Raw genomic sequence first — 23,275 nt, 5'->3', positions numbered from 1 at the left:
GTCGAGAAACGTGTTCTCTCCCCGCACGGTCTGCGGAGCCGATCTCTTGAATGGTTAATGAAATAGTATATCGAAAATCGAACTGAGCGAATTTGAATGCGAAAAGCTCCTTTGATTCGAGAAACATGGGTGGTGTGTTAGAAGAAGAATGAAATTGACATACATTTATTTTCTTAATGTAAAAGTTGACAATTTTGATGATGAATAACTATTGTGACGACCTATATTAAATAAATCTCCGAAAAAATTTTTATTTTAAAAATTTGAGAGGCAAAAAGTATTGAGTTTTTCGTTATATCAACAAAGCATACCAAGAAATATATTTTTATGCAGCACACGCGTTTTAAAATAAATCTCTCCGAAATATAGAGATACAAATGCAATAAATGTTCTGCGTCGCATAAAATGTCCATGCCTTCATAAATAAAAACGAGTATTTCCTATAAAAGCAATTTTGTCCTTCCCCATAACTTTAAACTTTCCTCTCCACTCTGAAATACTCACATACATAAATATATGCAATATATTTATAGCAAAGCATTTGCAAATATTCATATTTAATTGGCCATCGTTCAGCAGACGTAAAAAGCATTAAATTCTAGTGAGCAAAGCGACATTATGCAGTTGAGCTCGGCTAAGTAAAGCAGAGCGCACCTGGCAAGCCGAGCGGATGAGAAACGTCAACGGTTTCGATTTACGAGCATCGTCCGGTAGAACGAGTACAACAGCAACAACAGAGATTGCATACAAAACAAATGTACATAGCGCTACTACAACAAGAAAAACATCGTCAACAGTAGCAACAACAGTAACAACACATTGTCAATTGCAAAGTGCCGAGTGAGTGCACTCAGCAGCAACACCGTCAGCAGCAACAACAACAACAATATCAGCATAAATAATACATAACATCAGGAGAGCAACACTCGCCTCGCAAGGAGGTTGTTTGACCTTCCTCAAGTGCATAGCGCAAGCAGCAGCAGCAACAGAGTTGTAAGCATTAAAATGCTATTATTGAAAGGAAGTTGAATTGAATTTCCGTTCGAATTTATACCGGAAGCTATCACAGCAGCAGAGCGGCGCGGCATCCAGGAGCGAGCTACCAGCAGGCCACCAAATGCTAAAAGTAGCAAGAAAAAAGAAAATTTAAGCGCAAAAAAGTTAAAAAAACTAGCTCTCAGGAATTGTGCAAAATGTATGTTAATGTGTGTGTGAGTGTTTGCGGACTTCTTCAGCTGAGGGACTAAATCCAAAATTGAATTCATAGTAAAAATGATGATGCTGCTGCTTTGGTATCGCCACTATTGGATTTTGCTATAGCTTACAGTCATCGAACATTATTGCTTGGCAACTACTGCCACCACTGCCTCTGCCACCGCTGCTGCTGCTACTTTGCTGTAGCCCCCCAGTGGCGGCCATGCCGTTGATGATGATGATAATAATAATAATAACGACGCTTCTGATAAGCGCTATGCAGCTAAATGGATAAGATTGAAATTTATGCAAGAGCGCCACTCTAGCTAGAGCTTTGGGAATATGCAACAACAATAACTCTATGGCAAATATAACAACAATATCGGCAGCAGTTGCCCCCATCGCATTGTAGTAAGTAAGTTGCTTACCGGAAATAACTCTAAAAGTCACCATTAAATATTTACGTGTATTCAGCCCCTCACTAAGAGCTACCCCGGTCGTAGCGCACGTGGCATACTGCAAGCTGCGCACTGTCAACTGGCATAAAAATCAGCGGGGGCGTTGTACCCACGTCGTGAATGTGCGATGAGCGATGAGCAGTGGAGGGCGGTGCCGCTTAATGGAGGTTGAATATAAATTAATGACACCTTTAAAATAGTTGCTAATGTGCCTGTGATTGCTCATATAGTTTAAGTTGAATATAAAGTGCTAAATTTCTTTATTAAATGTGAAGTTATATAAATATTATTTGTAATACTTATTACTACAGGGTGAGACATAATTTCGGTTTGTGGTTTGTACAAAATAAATTATTGCGATATAATAAGTGATCGAGAAATAATTAGAAATATATTGAAAACCACTGGGTATAAATATCCTTTTTGAAAGTACCAACGATTATCCAGTATTCATCGTTTTTGTGGTTAATAGCAGCTACAGCGTGATTAAAATATTCCTTTAGTCTTGAATATTTACCAGATATAATAATATCATATTCTGTACTAAAAAAGCTTAAGCCTAAAATAAACGAGTTTTGGGGATTAAAACCTTAAAAAATTATAGTATCAATTAGAAAATTCATACTTTGCTGTAACTCAAGGTAAAAATTTATAAGTATTTCGGGAATACACAGTTAACTTAAATATTTTTCGAAATTGACGTTATTTCCGCAGCGCTAAAAAGATTTTCCACTGCTGTAATCATTCTGGCCTCTTTCGCAGATGAAAACTAAACAAAAATTCTAAATTAAAGAATGCCCATTGCTATGACCTGCGGACGAAATTGAATTTAAGCAAAAATTTTCATAGATTTTGCCTCACAAAAACTAAATTTTTGATCAGATTAACAAATAGATAGAGATCGAGCGCGCACACAAAGAAATTTGAAAAATGTGAGTTTGGGAAAAAGCGTTTAAAAATAAACTGGAGGAGCTGATTGAACTGAGTGGATATGTTTTAAAAAACCGCGAGGAAGAGGGAGGAACCAAGTAGCATCTAAAAGTGAAGACAAAGCTATTGTTCTTCTTTTTGTTATGAAACCACTGCTTTATCTGAAAGAAGCTAATAATATTTGCTAAAAAAGGATTGGATATTCTTTAAACACAACACCGGTCTGACTTCAGAGACATCAAACTCCTACTTTCAAAAATATAAATTGAACAAGTAAGGAAGAGCTAAGTTCGGTTGCAATCGAACATGTTATACTTCCAGTTCGAAGATCGTTGTGATATGTATATAGGAAGGAAAATATTATCGCTACATTTAATTTACATATCTCACACATTGACCGATATTTGTGTTAAAAATCAACTATAGATACTGTGGTCTAAATATTCGGTACATAAGATCTTGAAAAGTTTTTGTTGGATCTAGGTATCTTATGGTCTTACTTCTTCTTTATTGGCGTAGACATCGTTTACGCGATTATAGCCGACTTAACAACAGCGCGCCAGTCGTTTCTTCTTTTCGCTACATGGCGCTAATTGGATATTCCAAGCGAAGCCACGTTCTTCTCCACCTGGTCCTTCCAAAGGAGTGGATGCCTTCCTCTTCCTCTGCTTCCCCGGCGGGCACTGAGTCGAATAATTTCAGAGCTAAAGTATTTTAGTTCATTCGCACAACATGACCGTAGCCGCTGTCTTTTAATTCGCTGAACTATGTCAATGTCGTCAAATACCTCCTACAGCTCATCGTTCCATCGAATGCGATATTCGCTTTGGCCAACGCGCAAAGGCCCATGAATCTTTCGTTGAACTTTTCTCTCGAAAACTCATCGACTCATCAGTTGTTGTCATCGTCCAAGCCTCTGCTTCATATAGCAGGACGGGGATACCAGTCACTTTGTCTTTCCATAAAGTATTAGAAAGATAAGATCTTAAGCTTTATTCAATCAAAAAAAAATACATTCGGAGAGAGGACTTTGCTTCTCAATAGCCTACTCAGTCCGAAGTAGCACCGGTTGGCAAGAGTTATTCTGCGTTGGATTTCCAGGCTGACATTGTTGGGGGTGTTTGCACTGGTTCTAAGATAGACGAAACTATCTACGACTTTGAAGTTATGACTGTCAAAAGTGACGTGAGATCCAAGTCGGGAGTGATGACAGGAAATATTTCGTTTTGCCACCATTCACTGCCAGACCCTTTTGTTTTGCTTTCTTGTCGAGTCTGGAGAAAGCAGAACTAACGGCGCGGGTGTTGAGGCCGATGATATCAAATCATCGGCATAAGCCAGCAGCTGTACACTCTTATAAAAGATGGTACCTTCCCTATTTAGTTCTGCAGCTCGAATTATTTTCTCCAGCAGCAGGTTGAAGAAGTCGCACGATAGGGAGACGCCTTGTCTGAAACCTCGTTTGGTATCGAATGGCTCGGAGAGGTCCTTCCCGATCTTGTCGGAGCTTTTCGTGTTGCTCAGCGTCAGCTTACACAGCCGTATTAGTTTTGCGGGGATACCAAATTCAGACATCGCGGCATAAAGGCAGCTTCTTTTAATGCTGTCGAAAGCAGCTTTCAAATCGACGAAGAGGTGGTGTGTGTCGATTCTTATCCAGAGGGGGGGCAACTCACCCGAGGCTCTTTGTTCTTTTTCATTGGGTACGTTTTTTACGTGGAGGGTCTAAAACCTAGCGCACCTGCGGAGGGGATGTTTTGCCTTCTCACTTTAGCTTGCTTTCAAACGGATGTTCTTTGGCTACCCAGAGGATACTTGGTCAAAGACCGGAAGTCGTGAGCTGCTTGAGCCATGTGTTTTCGTTTCTGGCCACTACCAAGTGAATGGCGATCAGAAAACTTTCCTCACTTGCGTGAACTTCTACACACGACTCCATCCTCTATGATCATAGGCTAAGGTAAATATTCGTGCAAAGTTTTATCCCGCTACATTAATCGCTTCTTTATTTGAAAACTGAAAAGGAAAAAGGCACATGGAATTTAAGATAGTGTTATATGGAAAGTTTGCTGTGTTGTAGTCCAGTTTCGCTTATTTTCAAACTGCGACATAAGAATATTACGTACTGTAGAATAATGAAATCCATGCGGCAGGTCCTGAGATATGTGATTTTACCTGAACGTCGACGGTGCCACGCCTATTATCCAATTTTTACCCGCTGGTATAAAAAAAGAAAATTATTTATTTTTTTGGTTCCCGAAACCAGAAATATAATAGGCAACCTACGTTTGCATTGTTTTCTATATCTAATATGGCGCCACAAAAGTGAATTAGCCACAAAAATTATGTTTAAATTGGGTCGTAGTGTGGGAGAGGAACAGCAGCCGTACAGTCAACCACTAACTCAAAGGTTTTCAAATATTTTAATTATTGTTTTTGTACAATGTTTTGTATTGTATATTGTTCATTTGGTGGCTGTTCGCAGTGCAAATTACGGTGCATGAAGGTGGCAACTGCATCAAAGCAAACCAAAAGAACAGTAAACAATCTAACAGTACATTGCATTGTTTTCACCATTCAGTGCATATGTGTATAAGTATGTATGTATATATTTGGCTATGCGGCATGGCAATAGCGTTAAATAAATTTCAGCCTTGTTATGGAGGTATTTATATGAGCGTATAGAAATATTTGCTGTTCTTTATTATAACATTTTCTTTTTTTGCTTTGTTTTGTTACTTTGGCCGCGTCCTATGAGCGCTTGTCATGAGATTTTTACACCGTCAGGCATTAGCACATTATAACAACCATACAGTGGCAGAGAGGTTGCATGAACAAAAAGCCCTGTTGCATGCTTCGTAGTAATTCCACTCGTATGCGCCGCATTTATTGTCGCCGTTATAGTTACTTCTGATTTTTTTTCCTGTTAATTCACTTTGTTTATTCGTTGTTGTTGCACGGTAATTATTGTCCTTACAACTAAGGTACGCTGCAGCACAATGAAATGTATGGCGACAAAAGCTAGACATGAGGGGTTTTGGTTCAAAAACTACAGTGACGGCTCAAATAATGCCTCGAATGAGACAAGTAATTTAAATAAAGGATAAGTGAGTGGGTTTTTTTACCATAAAATAATGAAAGCATATTTTTTTTACGAAAGTGATTTAAATACCTCTTTTTTATTGCGTACACATTTGAGTTATTTCTCTGAGAATGACTAGTCACTTTTTTTTGTTGTAAGTACCCTTAAGAATGTGCTATCGCAATGATTTTTTGTCACATTAAATTTGTCTCAGTGTAAATACAACTTTGCAAAAATCGGAATTTATTACTAAATTTTCAGAATTCATACATGCATTCCAGGTTATCATGATTCATTTCAAGATTTTTTGAGTTTGTGACAAACATATCCCTGTGCAACGTCAGGAGTGAGGAGCAATGCTATTTCATTGAAAAGGTATTTTATCCATACGTAATTGTACTGGAGAAAAACAAGTTCTCTGTTGCATACTTAGTGCAAAAGCATGCTCCAAAAATCAATAGGAGCTTCCCTTAACAAGTTTCTTAGTAGCCGCAGAGAGAGCTAGGCTCCATACAAACCAACAATTCTATGAGAATGTGAAGAAGACAGAAAATAAAATAAAATATGTCCTTTAAAGAGTCGTTATCTGAACAAAACTAATTCTTATGTGAAACTCTAAAAATTCAAATAAAAAACTTTAATGATCGAGTCCTCTAAAACACGCGGGTAACCACAAACTACAAGACACAATATCAGACTTTTTGTCTGGATTTCTAGTCAAATGTGCTCCATTTATTCCATTTTCTGTGGAGAAAATTCGTGATTAATGCATTCATGTTTTTCAAGGCGCCTCAGAAATGCCCAACTTTTCTCTAAAGGCTTAAAGAAATGTTCCTCACGTTTTTCGAATATTTAAGTATAAAGCGCATGGGGGTGAATTTGTTTCATTTTTGATAATATTTGTATATTCTATAACCACCCTCGTACTACGTGTAATTTGCTAATATGAAACCATATACGTTCGTCTGCAGGGGAATGCACTGGCGTTTACTGCAGCCAAACAGCCAAGCATGTATAATAGAATATTTATAACAACAGCATAAGGAAACATACGCGCGCGCAAACATATTGAGCAATAAACACGCGATGTTGACATTATTTTCTTTTTTCCTTCTTTAAATAGTGCAAATTTCGTTTTAACCTGAAAAGGGCTAATTAGTCCATTTCCGCACCAACAACTGCAGCCACACGGACTCCCTTGTACACATCGAAACTGTATATGTGTCATATGCGCTGCTGCATGCTTTTATAGCAATGAATTTTTAATGTGATTTGCAACCTTATAAAAGTTTCAATACAGGGGTATCTATTTCCAGCTTTGACTACATAGCTTAATATTTATACTCAATTTCGTATAGTTATTAATATGTTTGTTGTAGTGCCTTTTGCATATCCAATGATGCCGGTAATTATATTGAAAATTTCATTAAAAATGTTGACGGTGCATAGTTAATGAAATTTTTTCATGTTTTACAAACTACTTTCCATTGGTTTGCTTGCAGTTTAAACTTTTGCACGAGCACGAATGAGTGAAAGCAATGAAAGTTCTTCAAAAACTTTCAAAAATATTTTGTCAAACTGCTTAAAGGTCAGTAAAATCAGCTCAAAAGTCGTTCTTATACCTCAAAAGTAGACCTGAAAAGCCGAACCGTTTTCTTATAAGTTCATCATCGCTACAATTTTCCGAGTAGGGAGGGCACGAGAGGTGTTGAGCTGAACTCACGAACCTGCAAAAGTGGAAATTTTTTCAGAAAATAACGGGTTTTTCAATAAGAGCGCTACAAACTCTTTTAAATGAAACCAAAGGTTAGGGATATCAAAGAAATTCTTTACTCCTGTGAAAGTACATTCGATGCCATTATGTTTGCAACTCCATTTCTTTCGCATGACATCCATGAACACGCTTGCAGAAGTCCAGACGCAATAAATCGATTCTCATTCACAGTAACGTGCCGGTCTTGATCATCACGGAAGACGACGGCCCAATGACGCCGCTGACCCATAAACAGCACCAAACCGTAATTGACGGTGACTGATGGAGTACGTGTGGATTGCTACCTGATGACTAAAGCATATTTTGCTTATTGATGAAGCCATTCAGCGAGAAATGAACCTCATCGCTGTAGATGATTTTTGGTGTAAATCCGGATCATTTTCAAGTTGTTGCTCAGCCCGATTTCTTCTCTATCTCATTGGTACCGGAACATTTTGTACTATGCCTGTGGTTTCAAATTTTTGAACTAGACGCTCAATTGTTGATTTAACAAGACAATTATGACGACAATAAACTGGATGTAGTGCTCTTAAAGTTGAGACTACTGACTCCGAATTTCGGTAATAAATTTTAATAACTTTAACTCGCTGTTGGAGCGTATATTTTTCCACGATGGCAAACCTCACTGAAGAGAAATGTAAAAAGAGCGGGAAAAAATACGGCGTCGTTTGCCATTACTATCGGTCCACTTTTGTAGCGTCGTTTTGAAAGCCCCGTTACTTTTCATGTTAGTTAGCTAAACTAGCATAATGATGTAAGGCGTAATTTCGAAATGAACTCAGAAGTGGTAGATCCCTGTAAAATCCAGTCCTCTTAAATGGCATTGCCAATAAATTCAAGAACTCAATCATCGGTACTAATACACTAAGAATGGATTACTCCATTTCGTAATGAAATGTTGGGGATTTAACACCACCATCGTTTGCTTGAGTAGCTTTTGTATTACTAGAAGTTTTGATTGATTAAATTCCCAGTCCTTGAAAATAATCACTCAAAGAAATATTGGCTTTAGATTTTGAGATAACACATTTAAAAAAGAAATACACATTTTCATTATGCTGGTATTCCATTTGTCTCTAATACCAAAACGAAAGTCTGCTAATTGTCTGAAGAAAACTTTAATTTTTTATGCATCTTCCTACCTCAAGCTAAGTTGCAATCCGTTGTAAAGGGAACCATATTTACCTAATACTTCGGCCGTAGGTCTTCTTGAAAAGTTTCAGCAAAAAATTAAGGCAAGCAACTTGTCGATAACCTATTTCCATAGATCCTGCATTAGTCCAAATTATCTGAATTGAAAATTATCCTTAAGAAAGGAGACATAGAAGATAAGTAGAAGTATAGCTTTTTGGCCATACCAATTCAAACTGTTCTAGAAAATCTACTTACTTACATACACTATATGTAGACCCAAGCCGCAATTAAGATAACGATAAATTTAACTAACGAAAAAGACATATTTGTAAGGCGATATAGAAGTAGAGCTATTTGATCATGCTTACTCCAAGCAGATGCTCGTTATACAAGTATATAGTACAATATACACAAATATAGTCAGAAAGCTATCGTCAAGCTGATATTTGAAATATTATTGGATCAAGAATTGTATTTTGTCGAATATATCCATTATAACTTACAGAATATTACTTAACTTATGGTGAAATAATCCTTACTTATCAGGCGCATAGCCAGTAATAAGTAATATACGTCTTATGTATGTTTTGCATTTGTTTTCAGAAAACATTAAGCCATTAACATTCGACGAGGTCTACATTCAAAGCAGCCCATCAAATTGCACCGTTTATGTGGGTGGTGTCAACAGCGCCTTAACTGCGCTCAGCGAGGAAATCCTACAGAAGACCTTCTCGCCGTACGGCTCGATACAGGAGATACGCGTCTTTAAGGATAAGGGCTACGCATTTGTGCGGTTAGTATTAGCAACGCCAGAACACTAAGATAATTGGCAAACATTACACCCACATGTACACAAACACATATATACGTATATATAAACACCTGCATACACGAACACACATACAGACCGCAAACTATGACTTCTCTGATTTGCTCACTCCTCCACACGCGCAAAGCCATTAATTCATTATTTGCTTTTGTACTTTACTCTTCCATGCTGGCGCGCAATGTTATTGTTATTGTTGCTGCCTACTGACTACTGACTGCTGACTACCGCTATCTACTGTTACGCCACATGCATGCGCGCAGCTTTTCGACCAAGGAGGCCGCCACACATGCAATCGTTGGCGTGCATAATACGGAAATCAATGCGCAGCCTGTGAAGTGTTCGTGGGGCAAGGAGAGCGGTGATCCGAATAATGCACAGACAATCGCCAGTCAGGCGCTTAATCCAGCTGCTGCCGCTGCAGCCGGCTTCCCGTATAGTGTGGGTGCAGCAGCTGCGGCTGCCGCTGCCTATGGACAACAGTTGGCCGCCACCGGTTGCTGGTATTCGCCAACGCCAACATATTCCGCTTCGTCGACCACAGCGGCTGTAACACCGGCTGCTGCTGCCTCCGCTGCCGCGGTGCAGAATCAATTCTTGCAAGGCATTCAGGGATATCATTTCGGACAGTATGGTGGCTATCAGCAAGGATATATGGGGTGAGTACACGCACATACATATATATATACACACGCAAACATATGTATATACGACGACGGCTCTAAAGCCATTGAAAGCGCACACAATCAAGCGCGCGTGCGTCGTGAAACACTGCAGCTATTAACATAATTGAAGGCGATAATCGCGCTACGTGCGCGTGCCGTTGTTGTTATTGCCACTTTATCGATATCTAACGTCCATTTGGCTGCATAATGAACGCTGCCTGCCAGATAGGCCGTTAATGACAGGCAATGCGCCGTAATGTATGCAACAAAAATTTGCAATTAACTCGAAATCGCTTACGAGTATTGTGCCGCAGCGCTTTATTTGCAATTCCACGAGTTTTTTTTTGCATTTTTAATACAATACAGCACAACTAGTATTGTCACTCCCCATCGATCAATCGATTCCAAATGTTCAAAGTTCGTTTTAATACGTGTGCCACACATTCGGTTCGCTATGTGCGTGCGTAGAGTAATGGGTCGTTGGCAGAGAATTGTTGCAATATCTTTGCGAAACATATAGCCAATTATCGCCGCAAAATTCAAATTCGTGCTCAAATAAAAGTCGCAACAAATCCCTCAACTCAGATGCGTACACACATAACGTGGTGCAACAACAGTGGTTTTAACGATTGCTGCAACAGCCAATTCACCGTTTCGTAGCCTCCCAGCACACAGTTGTGTATCGCTGAATGATGACGAAATTACTGGTTGACTGAATTCATTTGCTAATTGCGAAAGTTATGCGCAGCCAGTGCTTTCCGTTGTCCGCTTTCACCGTCCGCTGTCTGCAGTTGTCGCTGCACATCGTTATTCGTCCCGTAAATACGCGTTTCCGTTCGTACGTCTGTTTTGTCATATGGATTTTCGGTTTGTCATCTCTGTATTTATGTATCCGCTCCTTTCATTAGCCCAGCGCAATGCGGTGATAGTCTTCAAAGAATACGCTGCACAGTGTAACTACAGCAATTTTGTAGAAAAATTTAATATTGAAATAAAATTATGGAAATTTAGAAATTTTGTATTTTATTAAAACTAATGGAAATTTTATTTTGAGCCGCTTCGTTTTTAAACTCGAAGTTAGCGCAAGAGTAATAATTTCCCATATTCTGCACTTTGACAAAAAATTCACACTAGATGGCGCTGTAGTACAAATATTTAAAATATCATTTTTTCTTCACGTGCGCTATATGCTCGTTTGATCAGGTATTTCATATCTGGTGGCAACCTCTATAATGCAGAAGTAATTACAATCACAAAATTCTTATTTTCCAGTTTCTTACATTTCATTTTGTTCGGAGAGATGAAAATCTTCCTTAAATCGATAAAGAGATAGGTATAGAAATAAGCCTTTGTAAATAATTCGTTGCTATTATGTAATCGAATGTAAATAAAACCTTTAGTACTGTTATATATATTAATATTGATCAGTTTTTCTCCGTTTATGCCAATACAATCCTTTCGGTAAAATTTGAATGAGATGTTGCCAGAAATTCGCAAGTTTTTTGTGTACCTAAGAGGATCATATGATTTCCATCTTTGTCCAATCTAGTTTAACATAACCAGTACATAACATCAATATAGAACTTCTCAAACTTATTAACCTCGTTCGTAAGAAAAAAATAAATAAAGGGTGTTTTTTAAACCAAGAATTTAGCTTTATTATAAAAATGAGGGCTTCCATTATGTTTCAAACATGATTTAATGGCAAGTGATCGCCGCGGCTGGCTCGTACATATAGCTCAATTTATTTCAGCAATAACGCTATATAGTCTTTTCCAAGCAATTTCACAAAAACCCACAAAAAATTGTTCAGAGGCCACACCACAGATAATAGATAATGGGCTCGATAAAAGTTTCTATGTAGTATGTAGAGCAGTATTGTTGGAACTAAAGGTCGCCGGACCACTTACTCAAACTCAGGTACGAAAATGTAAAAACTCACTTGTAAAAATCGGAACCGGTGGACGTCTCTTTTTAGGCTCATTCGCCGAACGTGTGACGCGCTTGATGGTCGTTTGGCTTCAATTCTTGCGTGAGTTAAATTTTGTTAGCCCACAAACTAACAAGATTCTTCTGCAAAATCTTGTACACAATGGATAGACACAGCTCCAAATATTGTGAACGATGGCATATGGACTCATTCGATTCTTCTTCGATACTTTGTTCCACAGAAGCAATGATGTCTTAAGAGCGCACTGTATCTCTGAGGATGCGCAATATACACTAGATTAACGTGGTATGAAACCGTTTTATAGTTGTTGGAATTACCAACTCTGCGGTGAGATTATGTCGACCGAATATTGGACGTAGTATTACCCGAATTAGCTCATAGGTTAAACTGATTAAAAAAGCTCAATTTTCGCCAAAATTAAATAAAATTAAAAATTAATACAAAGTTATGCTTTACCAGGAAATGCGAATTTTTGCTACTTTAGTCTGAACTGCCTTTACAATTATCATGGCAGTTAATATAAATATGCGCAGTACCACAAATATTAGAATAGGTCGTTTCGCTCCTAAAAGTACCTTATTTTCGTTTTTTTTTGTAATACGATGACTACAACCTTTCGTTCATGACCTAATGGACTAACGGCGAGCTGTAGTATTGGGATGAGACTGTCGCAATCTCAATTTCTATCTTTTATCAGAGGAAATGCGGTCTCATAAACCGTTCTTCTTCTTCCTCATTGGCCTAGTTTATAACAGCGCGGCAGTAGTTTTCATCCGAGGCTGTATTGCTCTTTTCATTGGGGGTTTACGTGGCGGACCCCAAACTTAGTGCACAACCTTGGGGAGGTACGTTTCGCTTTTTCACTTTAGCTCACCCTCAATCGACATTTTTTGGCTACGCAGAGGATACTTGATATAAGACCGGAAGTCGTGAGCTGCTTGTAAACTGAATTATATAGATAAAATGAGGAACAATTAAAAGAATTCCTTTACTATATTTCTCTGTGTAGGTTTTTAATAAATTTAAAACTGCGAGGTGTAATTTTCAGAACTTAGATTTTTTGGAATTTCAATTGAAAGTAATTATAGAAGACTTTGATACTGCACCAAAAGCAATCAGTCAGAATTTTAAGTTCTAGAAAAAATTTTGGAAGGAATATTATAATCAAGATTTATGCTATTAAACACTTATATAATAAATTTTCGAACAAAATGTTTCGTTTGTAAAATTGAAGAAAAATATGAAAGTTAATTCGATGGAGAACATAAATTCGGTACGAAGGCAATAACATTTAACTATATTTTTACAATTTTTGCTTTTATGACCACAAAATTAAAAAGAAAAAAAGTATTTTATGAAGCTGTTAATAGCTGATATTGGCGCATAGTGCAACATACGCACCGACACACACCAACCAGGAAAGCAATATATTCGTTTTGTTTGTGTATGGGTATAAGCATATTCGCTGCTGCAATAACAGCTAAACTTTTGCTGGTGAATTTATTTTTCTCGCCATTTGCTCGTATTTGTTGTTGTATACACTTTTTCGCCGCTATTAGCGTTGTGGCTGTAACTCTTGCTGACACTTTGGTTGATTGCATCAGTTTGTGTTTACAGCGTCAACAGCAGATATAGCCAATGGCGATGATAACAACAACATATACAAAAACAAAGCGTACATATATTTGTTAGTAAATAGATATACATAGATGTATACCCAAAAATACTAAAATATCTAAAAAAAAGTTCGACAAGAACTGTGTTCGTAGCGGTAACAGAATTGTCTACATACTAACGCTGCGTACCACAAATTTTTGATGGTTGTGATTGTGCATAGTAAAATTAAAAGTTTGCCAAATCACGACTACAAAAACAATAGATTATGCACATTTTGAAAACTTTCTTTGTTAAAGAAAACAATATTTTTAATTCTTTTTTTTTAGAATTTGTTTTATACAATCGTAAAATTATGAAACAACAAACATTATATTCATCCGTTTCCTTCTCTTTCCGCATCTACAGCATGGGCGTACAGATTCCCGCCACTTGGCAAGGCGTTGCCACCCAAGCGCAAATCTCACCTGCACAACAGTTGGCGACGGGCGTTCCTGGTGCTGGGATACCGCAAGCTGCCGGCGTCGTCGCCTATCCGATTCAGCAATTTCAAGTGAGCCCACAGGTAGGTGTCAATTCATGTTTTCACTCGTACAACAACAATGACGATATATATAAATCTCGTTGTTATTGTTGTTATAGTGTTAGTGCTCGTTATGTTTGCAGTTGCTAGTTGGAGTTGCAAGATTGAAAGAGTTCATAATTTATTGTTGTTGCAATTTTTATTTTTTACCCCTTTTTTGCATGCTGCATAAACCTAAAATGCTTGTCCCATGTTAATTACATTATGCTATCAACGACTTTTAGCGCATTAAAAATATTTTGCACAATATATATTAATACCCACATATATGTATATGTATATGCGTTTTAATCAATAAGCAATAACGGAGTGCTACACCGTATCGAAACCCAATTTTTTACCATATAACATAGTCGAAATCTTTTGCTTGTCTACTATTACAGTAATTAGCTGAGTAAAATAAAAGGGTATTTAGTGTAATGAGGAACTATCGTTCGATATTCACTAGCACAAAGGAGATGGTTTGGAACCAGGCGATCGTATTCTGAGCCTCTACCCAATGACAGAAGTCACATGTTATGCAAGTAGCTTTCAGAAGTAGAGACTCAACACCTGATTGACATCCTTAGCAAACATTTTCAGCGTTTTGGTGGTAAAATAGTTCTGTGTGATAGTCGGGCACTGAAGATAAGTCAAAATGGTTTATGTTAAGACCTCGAATTCACTGTTGTTCGGAACGACATTGGGAGCATAAAGATTCGGCATTAGTATAAACTACACCGAACAGTCTGCAGAGTTTTATCTTTAAAACCACTACTTTTTATAGGTCAACACCAAGGGCATAAAGCACGGCTGTTCCAATTAATTTTCAGGATATTACATATATTTATAATTGTTCGAATAAGATAATGATTTAAGTCAATTAAGATATACATATTGTGTACTATCTATTTGTCGTATTAGTGGCCGAAAGAGACCTCGATTAATTACTTCATGACGCATGACAAACCAGTGAGTGACCAGATAACTGTATTTGTGGGTCGGGAAAATATCTATAAAGAGTATGTCAAATTTTTTTGTATTATTGTAGTTACTGTTATATTAGCATTACCGCTTATTAATTCCAGTGCGTTCTAAAATAAATGTTTTTCTTTTGCGTGATAAAATCCCAAATTGAAAAAAAATATTTCAAACTCAGTCACTGCGACGCCATATCCGGTGACCCCTCGGAAAAATATGCGCCCCCGTTGGCAGAATAACTCCTTACAGGATCATCTAAAGTGAAAAAACACATGTTTTAGTTAAAGCCTTAATTTAAAACTCGGACAAAGAGGAAAAACACTGAAAATTGGATTTCGGCAGAGATTTTTACCAAAAAAAAAAAATTTTCGCGACATTTTTTTTTCAAATATTTGTAAACGAAATAAGAAAAAGTCTTTCGTCCAAGAATTCATGAATAGAATCTCAACGCTCTGTGTACAATTTCATGAAAATCGGTTGAGGAGTTCTCGAGAACCGACTTCAAAAACACAATTTTGAAAAAAAAAACGCGTTTAAAGACGCTGCACTTAGCCTAGCTAGCCTCGAGCGCACAAGTTCTCAATGCTGTATCTCCGAAACTATTACACGGATCAACTTGAAAACTATTGTAGAATTTTATAAGACAATAAAAAATACAAATTTCAAGCCCGTAAACCCATGTAGCTCCTTAACGAAGCCCGATGGTTAACTTTGGGAATCCGGTGTAAATGAGTGGGCGAAAATTTTGGATTAAATTTATTCTCTAATTTACAAATCTAGGTTATAAGATCAAAGGCGATTAAAGGAATAACATATTTTTTTTCTTTTTAATTTTAAGTTATGTTAGAATAGTGCAAGTTACTAAATAATTAGTCTATGGGTTTTTGTTAGGAAGAAAATGTGCGGAATTCGAATGAAGTAAAACTTTTGATTGAAGATAGATAAGGCTATTTACACAACTGAAAGCTTTAACGAAGTAGAAGAACATATTTGTTTGTGCACTTGGTTTTGAATGCCTTTCATATATTTTCATCATTTTTCACATTTTAATGCAAAAATGTTTTTTTCTGTCCAGCATCCATCAAATTGTATGAGAATAAGAAGAATATTGCAACTTTTTTATAAATATTCATGGTAATGTTTTCTTTAAAATGTTACACTTACTTTCCATTTTAGAAATTTTCTTTTGTTATTTATTAACATATGTATATGAAAATGGTAACTCTATATTGCACTTGCATGTTTACTTATTCCAGTTTTAAATGCTTTACTACTACTCAAACATTTGTATATTATTCCATATAAATAATTGATATTTTATGCATTTTCAACATTTTATTCATTAAAATTTTACTAAAATTTTTTCCTACTACTATTTCCAATTTTTACTAACACCTCATATTATTTTTTAAGGTTTATCCTTTACTTTTGCAGGCACAGTAAACCCACATTTAAGATAGCATAAAAGACATTATAAACTACATAAATAGCTTAAGGCAGATTGTTATAGATGATTGTAAGAATTAACAAGCAAAAGTTAAAGAAAAAATTAATATATATATATATATATATATAGCGGTAGTTTTGACAAAAAGAAAAAAAATAAAATAAAAATAAATAAAAAATTACTAAATGTGTAAATATATTAAGCAACACAAAGCACAGTGGAAAAGTAGTGAGTTTAGTGAACACCGTAAATGCAAATTTTGCACTGAAAGTTGAATACGAAATATTGTAATGTAGTAATTATATGAATAGCGATTACTTTGCTGCAACAAAATGAAAGCAAAATTTAGTAGAAACAACAAGAATTAGAATATTAACAAACACATAAACAAACCTATGTATGTATAGAAGAAAAATAACAAATAAAAGGGCGGCAAGTATGTGTAATAAAAAACAGCGTGAAAGAAGAAGAATAAAAGCAAAAAAAATTAATATAAAATAAACTAATTGTAATAATATTTATAAAACCAAAATAGATTTGTGTACTTAATTAAAATTAGCAGCACATGGTAGAAACATAATGAATGGCGGCCAAATGAAGGAAAATGTTGAAGAAAGGCGACAGATTCACATGCGCACACACATGTGTAATTTAACGGAAAGATTGAAGTGACGCCGATGACATTGAGGATGATGTGGATTTCATTGGTTTACAATTTGTACTCACCACCATCACCACCACCACAACATCGAAGTCAGTGAGAGCTTATGCGCGCTTGAGTGCATTTTTAATAGAAATATTGCAACGTAGTGTATGTCTATTGAAAAGTGAATATGTATATGTATTTAGCGATTTTTGCTTTAAGCTCAACAAACAAAAACACATATATACACACACACACAAACACACACATTTGTTATGCACACAACACACTCGCACTGAAACTAACTGGCAAACAAACTTATCAAGTCTAGCTTTAGGCGCTGCAGCCGAAAAACGCTCACAAGCATATGGATTTGCACGCATACATACAGTTATACATAATATGTGTCGAAATCAATGCATAGCCGTAGTTGTCATACTCATACAAACACATATACCCTATATTAAGACTGGGTCAGTGCTAAGCGCGAGCGATTCGATGACTTTTCCAGCTTTTTTTTCGGTTCGCTTGCAAGGACTCTAGCACATGCATACCTTTATACTTATTGTTTCCGATTAACTATTGTGTGCTTATACCGTAGGTGAAAAGCCCAGGTCCACATTGGTACACAGTAATCCTAAAAAATACACTAACTACATATAAATATAACAAAACAAAGACCATTCGTAATCCAACGTAATCTAAAACGAATATTGCACTAGTGCCTATATGACTAATATCGAAATAATGCAAACACAAAAAAGATACTAAAATTAACCTAAAAACAAATTGAGTAGTTGAATTTGTCTATTAATTATAAAATAACTAAAGCAAATATAGAGGTTGCTTTCTGCAAGAAGCGAAAATATTGAAACAGAGATTATTTAGAATTATTTTTGATTTTTGCGTGAAACTATTACATAGTAATGACAAAGTGTTTTCATAAATTGAAAAATGCTCCGGATTTTAAAAGTTTCCACTGAAAGTTTGCAATGCAAAAAGTTTCAATAAAAGCTCATGATTTAAAAAAGCTTTCACTAAAAGCTCTACAGCTTTCATAACTTCGAAAGCTTTTACTAAAATATGCTGACTTCAAGTATTTTCACTGAAAGCTCATACAAAACTTTCATAAAAGCTTATTGTTTCAAACGCTTTACGTAAAGATATAGATTTCAAAAAGCTTTCAACATTTCTAAAGTTTCCATAAAAAGCACATAATTTTGAAAGCTTTCACTAAAGTCTGCTGATCTCAAGTGTTTTCACTGAAAGCTCATGCATTTGTAAACTTTCATTCAAAGACATTTTCGATGCTAAACTCTTCTGAAATTAAATTTTTAAAAATAAAAAAAATTACTATAAATTCAATATCTTCAATATCACTACACAGTCTACTAAAATCAAAGTTTTGTACTATTTACTTTACCAAGTGAATTTGACACACATACCCGCACAAATTCCATGCTAAGTGACACATATAAATAATTATAATAATTGCATTTTATTTATTTACTTATACATTGCCATACATTTTTTTCATCCACTGTATTATGTAACCCACTTAAATACCCTCCAATACTCAATCCGTTATATGTAGCATTCAATAAATATCTGTTTTTCCTACCAACTCTGTCGGTAATTCTAACCTTGAACGCTACGCAGCGCGGGCATAGCAGAGAGGGAGAACGGCAGTCAAATCATCATTGACGTGGCGAACTCAATAACACATTTCCTAATTAATTGCTGCCCATTGATTATGTGCAGAAGCAGACAGACATTGGTATATAAGCTAGCTCCTCACATTATCTGCTGCATTGTTGAATTATCTAAACAATTCACGAAATACTCGTAGCGATTTACTTTGTAATCAAAGCTCGAATATACCGTTTTCAAGTACTTAATGGCGTATGCATTGTTGTATTGTACACACACACACAGAGGCGCAGTAATTGCGAATGTAATTGATTATCAAGTCGATTTGCCTCTCATCAAGGACACTTTGAGAAGAGTTATATGAGATAGCATGATCGTAATGCTAAGCCGACTTGTTATGTTAGCATAACTTGCCTACATTTTTCGTAAAATGGGTGAAGTAGTTAAGTGAAAGCGAACAATTACAGAGAATAGGCCAGTATACTGAGTAGAGAGGAAAAAATTAGCTTGGAAAAGGGTTGAACATTTTTCTAAAGCTTTCAAAAAACTCACTCCCTTAGCTGAGCGTAACACAAAGCTTTCACCTCAGTAGCTTTCTTTTTGTATTTTTTTAGCACTCGTCACACCAACGATTAACAGAACCCTCAGGTTTGACAACGCAAAAAATTGTATGCTACCAAAAATCTATATTTCCATGGTAAAAAATTATTAATCAATGCCTTCATGTTATTTCATAAATAAATACAACCCCTTTGAAAATCTCACATACTCTTGATTTAACTAATAAAAAATATAAGTAATATAATACTCGTATAACTCAATAGTTAGTCATACAAATTATTCAAACTGCAAGTAACAACCACTCCATCTTCGAATGTTCAAAATCAAAATCAAACATACCATTTTCAGCAACTGTATATACCATAAAAATCAGCTTCTTATTCCATTTAAGATTTATAAATACCTCTACACCTAACTATATGAGTATTTTGCACTTGCTTATGTTCCCTAGTAATAAAACTTCTCAAAATTCTTTGTTATATACGCTTACTTTTTGAGCAATTGAAACCCCAACTAACAACTAGTCAACTAGCAGCCACTTGCGATAACCCCTTAACTTTGAACAGTACCTAGTACACTCTTGAACCAATTATAGCTTTGCTACCAAAAACTATTAATTTTATTTTGTATTTTGCTGTCCACCTTTTACTAAAGTATATTTGTAAACTTGTTTCATTTGGCCAACTCCAATTTTTTTCGTTTATTTAAAGTTTCCAAGAGCCTTTCATATCGCTTCATAACGAAGATGTACTATACATTAAGCTTGGAGCTTAAGCATATATAATCAGTATCAAAATAAATGCAGACTAATCCATATAGACTACGCGCGCAAGCCGAATCGACATAACTAAAGGGTGATCCATTTCAAGATTTTCTACTTTTTTAATAAAAATTACACAGAAATTTCGAATTTAATGGGGAATGTCTAAAATTAGCCATACGTTGGTTTCAATTTTCGATCACTCACATGTGTATTTCGACTGCTGACTGGCGAAATGACACGCGTGATGTTTTGCGCTAAGGCCTAGATCGAAGCGATATTGTCCGCATAGACTTAAGACATTACATATCCTCACAGGAAAATGTCTACGGTGCGATATCACACCATGTTGGTGGTCAATAGACCAGCCCAAAATGCTAAATTATCTACTCACCAAAGTATTCTCTCAATATGTCCACTGATTGATGGAATGTGTGGAAAAAGACGCCGTCTTGTGGAAACCAAAGTTTCAATATAAGGCATCAAATAGTCAGTAATCAGGGTGCGACAACGGTCGCCATTGACGGTAGCGCTCTCTCCAGCATCACAAACCACAGCAAACCCTTGCGTTTTTCTGAATGAAATGGTTTGAATCTTTTCAGCTTATCGCTGAACTAAATTTGTCTTGAAAATGTCGGATCTTCTCGGAACTTTTCTCTCCAATGATCTTCGTGTCACTCTCAACCACGTCTGGAATATTTTCTTTACTGCGACACGAACGACGAGAACAGTTTGGTTCGCGATTTTTATATATTGGGCCAATTAACGAATTGCGTTTGTTTTTTAATCGGATGTTATTTTAATGTCGAAAACAGATTAAAGTCGCAAAGAAATAAATCTGGCGAATATGGTGGCTAAGCAATGACTTGCATTTCATGTTTGGCCAAAAACTTTGGTAGAAAAACAAAGATTGGACAAGATGGTTCAATCGATCCATAAGCCAACACGACGTTTTTTAAGCACAATTACTTTAACGTTTTCAATGTTATCATCACTTATAGAGGAGGTTCACTGAATGCTTTCCGCCATATGTTAGTAAAACATACCCTCCCCAAAAAAACTTTTGTAACATTTACAAAGCCTTTTTTTTTTAAATAATATGAAAATTTAAAAATTTATCATCTAAAAACATAATCCTTATAGTTCCAGGCTCAAGCTCATGTACACGTGTAAATATATTTAAAAGCTCCCTACCGTAAGCAGAGTTTAACTAACGTTCGTAACTCAATAAATTTAAAAATATTTTCAACTTATTTATATATTAAGCGTAAACTGTTATTTATTTTAATTTCTCTATTTGTTTTTCAGTTGCCAGAAGATGAATGGTTAGCAGCAAATTTAATCTGTTAGTTATAAGTGAAGTTATGTTGTAATTATATGGAGACATGCATTCAAGAAATACTTTATGTATATATAACTAATCATACATATTATATGTTATTAATATGTAGGAGATCTGTAACCGGAAGAGTATAATTGATATGTGTGCGCATATAAATTACTGATATTTACAGGCATAAATTCATACTAAAATAGCGCGAAAAGTAGTAGAAACACAACAAATTCAATGGGACAATTTCTGAAACACGCAAGGTATATATGCAAAATAAGGATATTCATTACAGGATTTAATATGAGAGTCGAACTATGACGGGCGCCTTTTAGGATGTCAGCAATATTTATTGATAAAAACAACAATTTTTGGTTCTTTTATTGTTTTTGTTTTTTGTATTGCCAGTAACATCAATAAATTTATTATTGATTGTAATATTTTTATATACTATATGGATTTTCAAAAGTTGCTTTTTAGCTGCAGATTCCCTTGAGTTCTGGGCAAACAGCTCTTACAGTCCAATGCAGAAGACTAGGTAATTATAATGTTGTCGGTTGTAAATATGGAATAGTTTTACATTTCGAAATATTCGCCTATAAATTTTTATACAAAACAATTTCCAAAGTTCAGAATTCTTCTTGAATTGAAAGTTTCATACATTTTTGAAGAAAAGCTTGGGCTGTCTCATAAAATCAATTAATTTTTCGAAAAAAAGCAAAAAATCATTTCTACGATTTCAAAGTTAAAGTTAAATTCAAACAGGTGGAAAAATCAAAAATTATAAAGTCATTCATTTTTACACTTGGTTAAAAAAAATTGTTGCTGGATTGCGTTTATGCGATCATGATTCTCAATGCTTTGTTTTCGGTTCAGTATAACTTATAACTTCATGAGACTATATGAAACCCCTAAATATATTAGTAGGATACATTGAAAGCTTACTTAATTAGCAAAGGTCAGTTTACATTATATTCACAACCAGCACACATATTTTTTCATCAATCTTTGATATATTAACTTTTTTCTTCTCTTAATAACCTTTACAAAGCAACGAGAGAGTATCTAGTCAACTCTTCTTCTATATGTTTATGGCGCCTATAGACCAGCATAATATTTCACACTTAAAAATATTTCGAAACTTACGAGACACGTTCTAATTATGTAACATATACATGCATACATACATATACTGAGTGGCGTTTGGGTATCTGAGAGTCCAATTAAAATTACATCATAATTTATTATAATTTCCTTTATTAAATTGCTTCAATTCTTATTTAAGCATCTCTTATTTAATTATATCAAAAATTCATATTATACTATATATACATTTACATACATACATACCGGAATTTATACACAATCAACATCCATAAATGAGTTACCTTGATAATCGGTTTTTTAACAGCAGGTGCAAAGACATATATGTATACACATACAAATAATTGTAAAAAAACATATGTATAATTATGTATCAATTAATATGCAAAGCTGAAGTATTACAAAAACTTTAATAAACGGAAAATAACAAAAAAAAAATAAAAAATTAAAAAATAAAAGTATATATGTTTATGCGCATACATATGTATGTGCGAGGGCATAATTATATTGTGTGTGTACAGAAGAGTAGTGAAAGTGGACAAGAGCATAAACCAGTCTATATACATAGCTTGTATATGTATATATTAAAATATATTTATATATATGCAGTAT

The 23,275-nt window shown here is 35.4% G+C and overlaps 1 protein-coding gene across 7 annotated transcripts in view; it reads left to right on the top strand.

The window, feature by feature from the left end:
• Nucleotides 1-22,274, top strand: part of LOC120782759 (nucleolysin TIA-1) — a 112,954-nt gene extending 90,680 nt beyond the window's left edge. For 6 of the 7 annotated variants that reach the window (XM_040115219.1, XM_040115218.1, XM_040115215.1 and 3 more), the window contains exons 6-9: nucleotides 9,173-9,362; nucleotides 9,659-10,054; nucleotides 14,034-14,190; nucleotides 21,538-22,274. In XM_040115219.1, coding sequence (XP_039971153.1) covers nucleotides 9,173-9,362; nucleotides 9,659-10,054; nucleotides 14,034-14,190; nucleotides 21,538-21,579 — 785 coding nt within the window. In that variant the 3' untranslated portion in view covers nucleotides 21,580-22,274. Of the gene's footprint in view, nucleotides 1-9,172; nucleotides 9,363-9,658; nucleotides 10,055-14,033; nucleotides 14,191-16,581; nucleotides 17,106-21,537 lie in introns of those variants that run through there. The other variant, XM_040115220.1, reaches the window with a different exon arrangement.
• The last annotated feature ends 1,001 nt before the right edge of the window (nucleotides 22,275-23,275 follow it).

The sequence above is a fragment of the Bactrocera tryoni genome, chromosome 1, assembly GCF_016617805.1.
Source record: "Bactrocera tryoni isolate S06 chromosome 1, CSIRO_BtryS06_freeze2, whole genome shotgun sequence".
NCBI classification, from domain to species: Eukaryota; Metazoa; Arthropoda; class Insecta; order Diptera; family Tephritidae; genus Bactrocera; species Bactrocera tryoni.
Note: the sequence above shows the minus strand (reverse complement) of the source record. Positions and strands in the feature narration are given on the sequence as shown.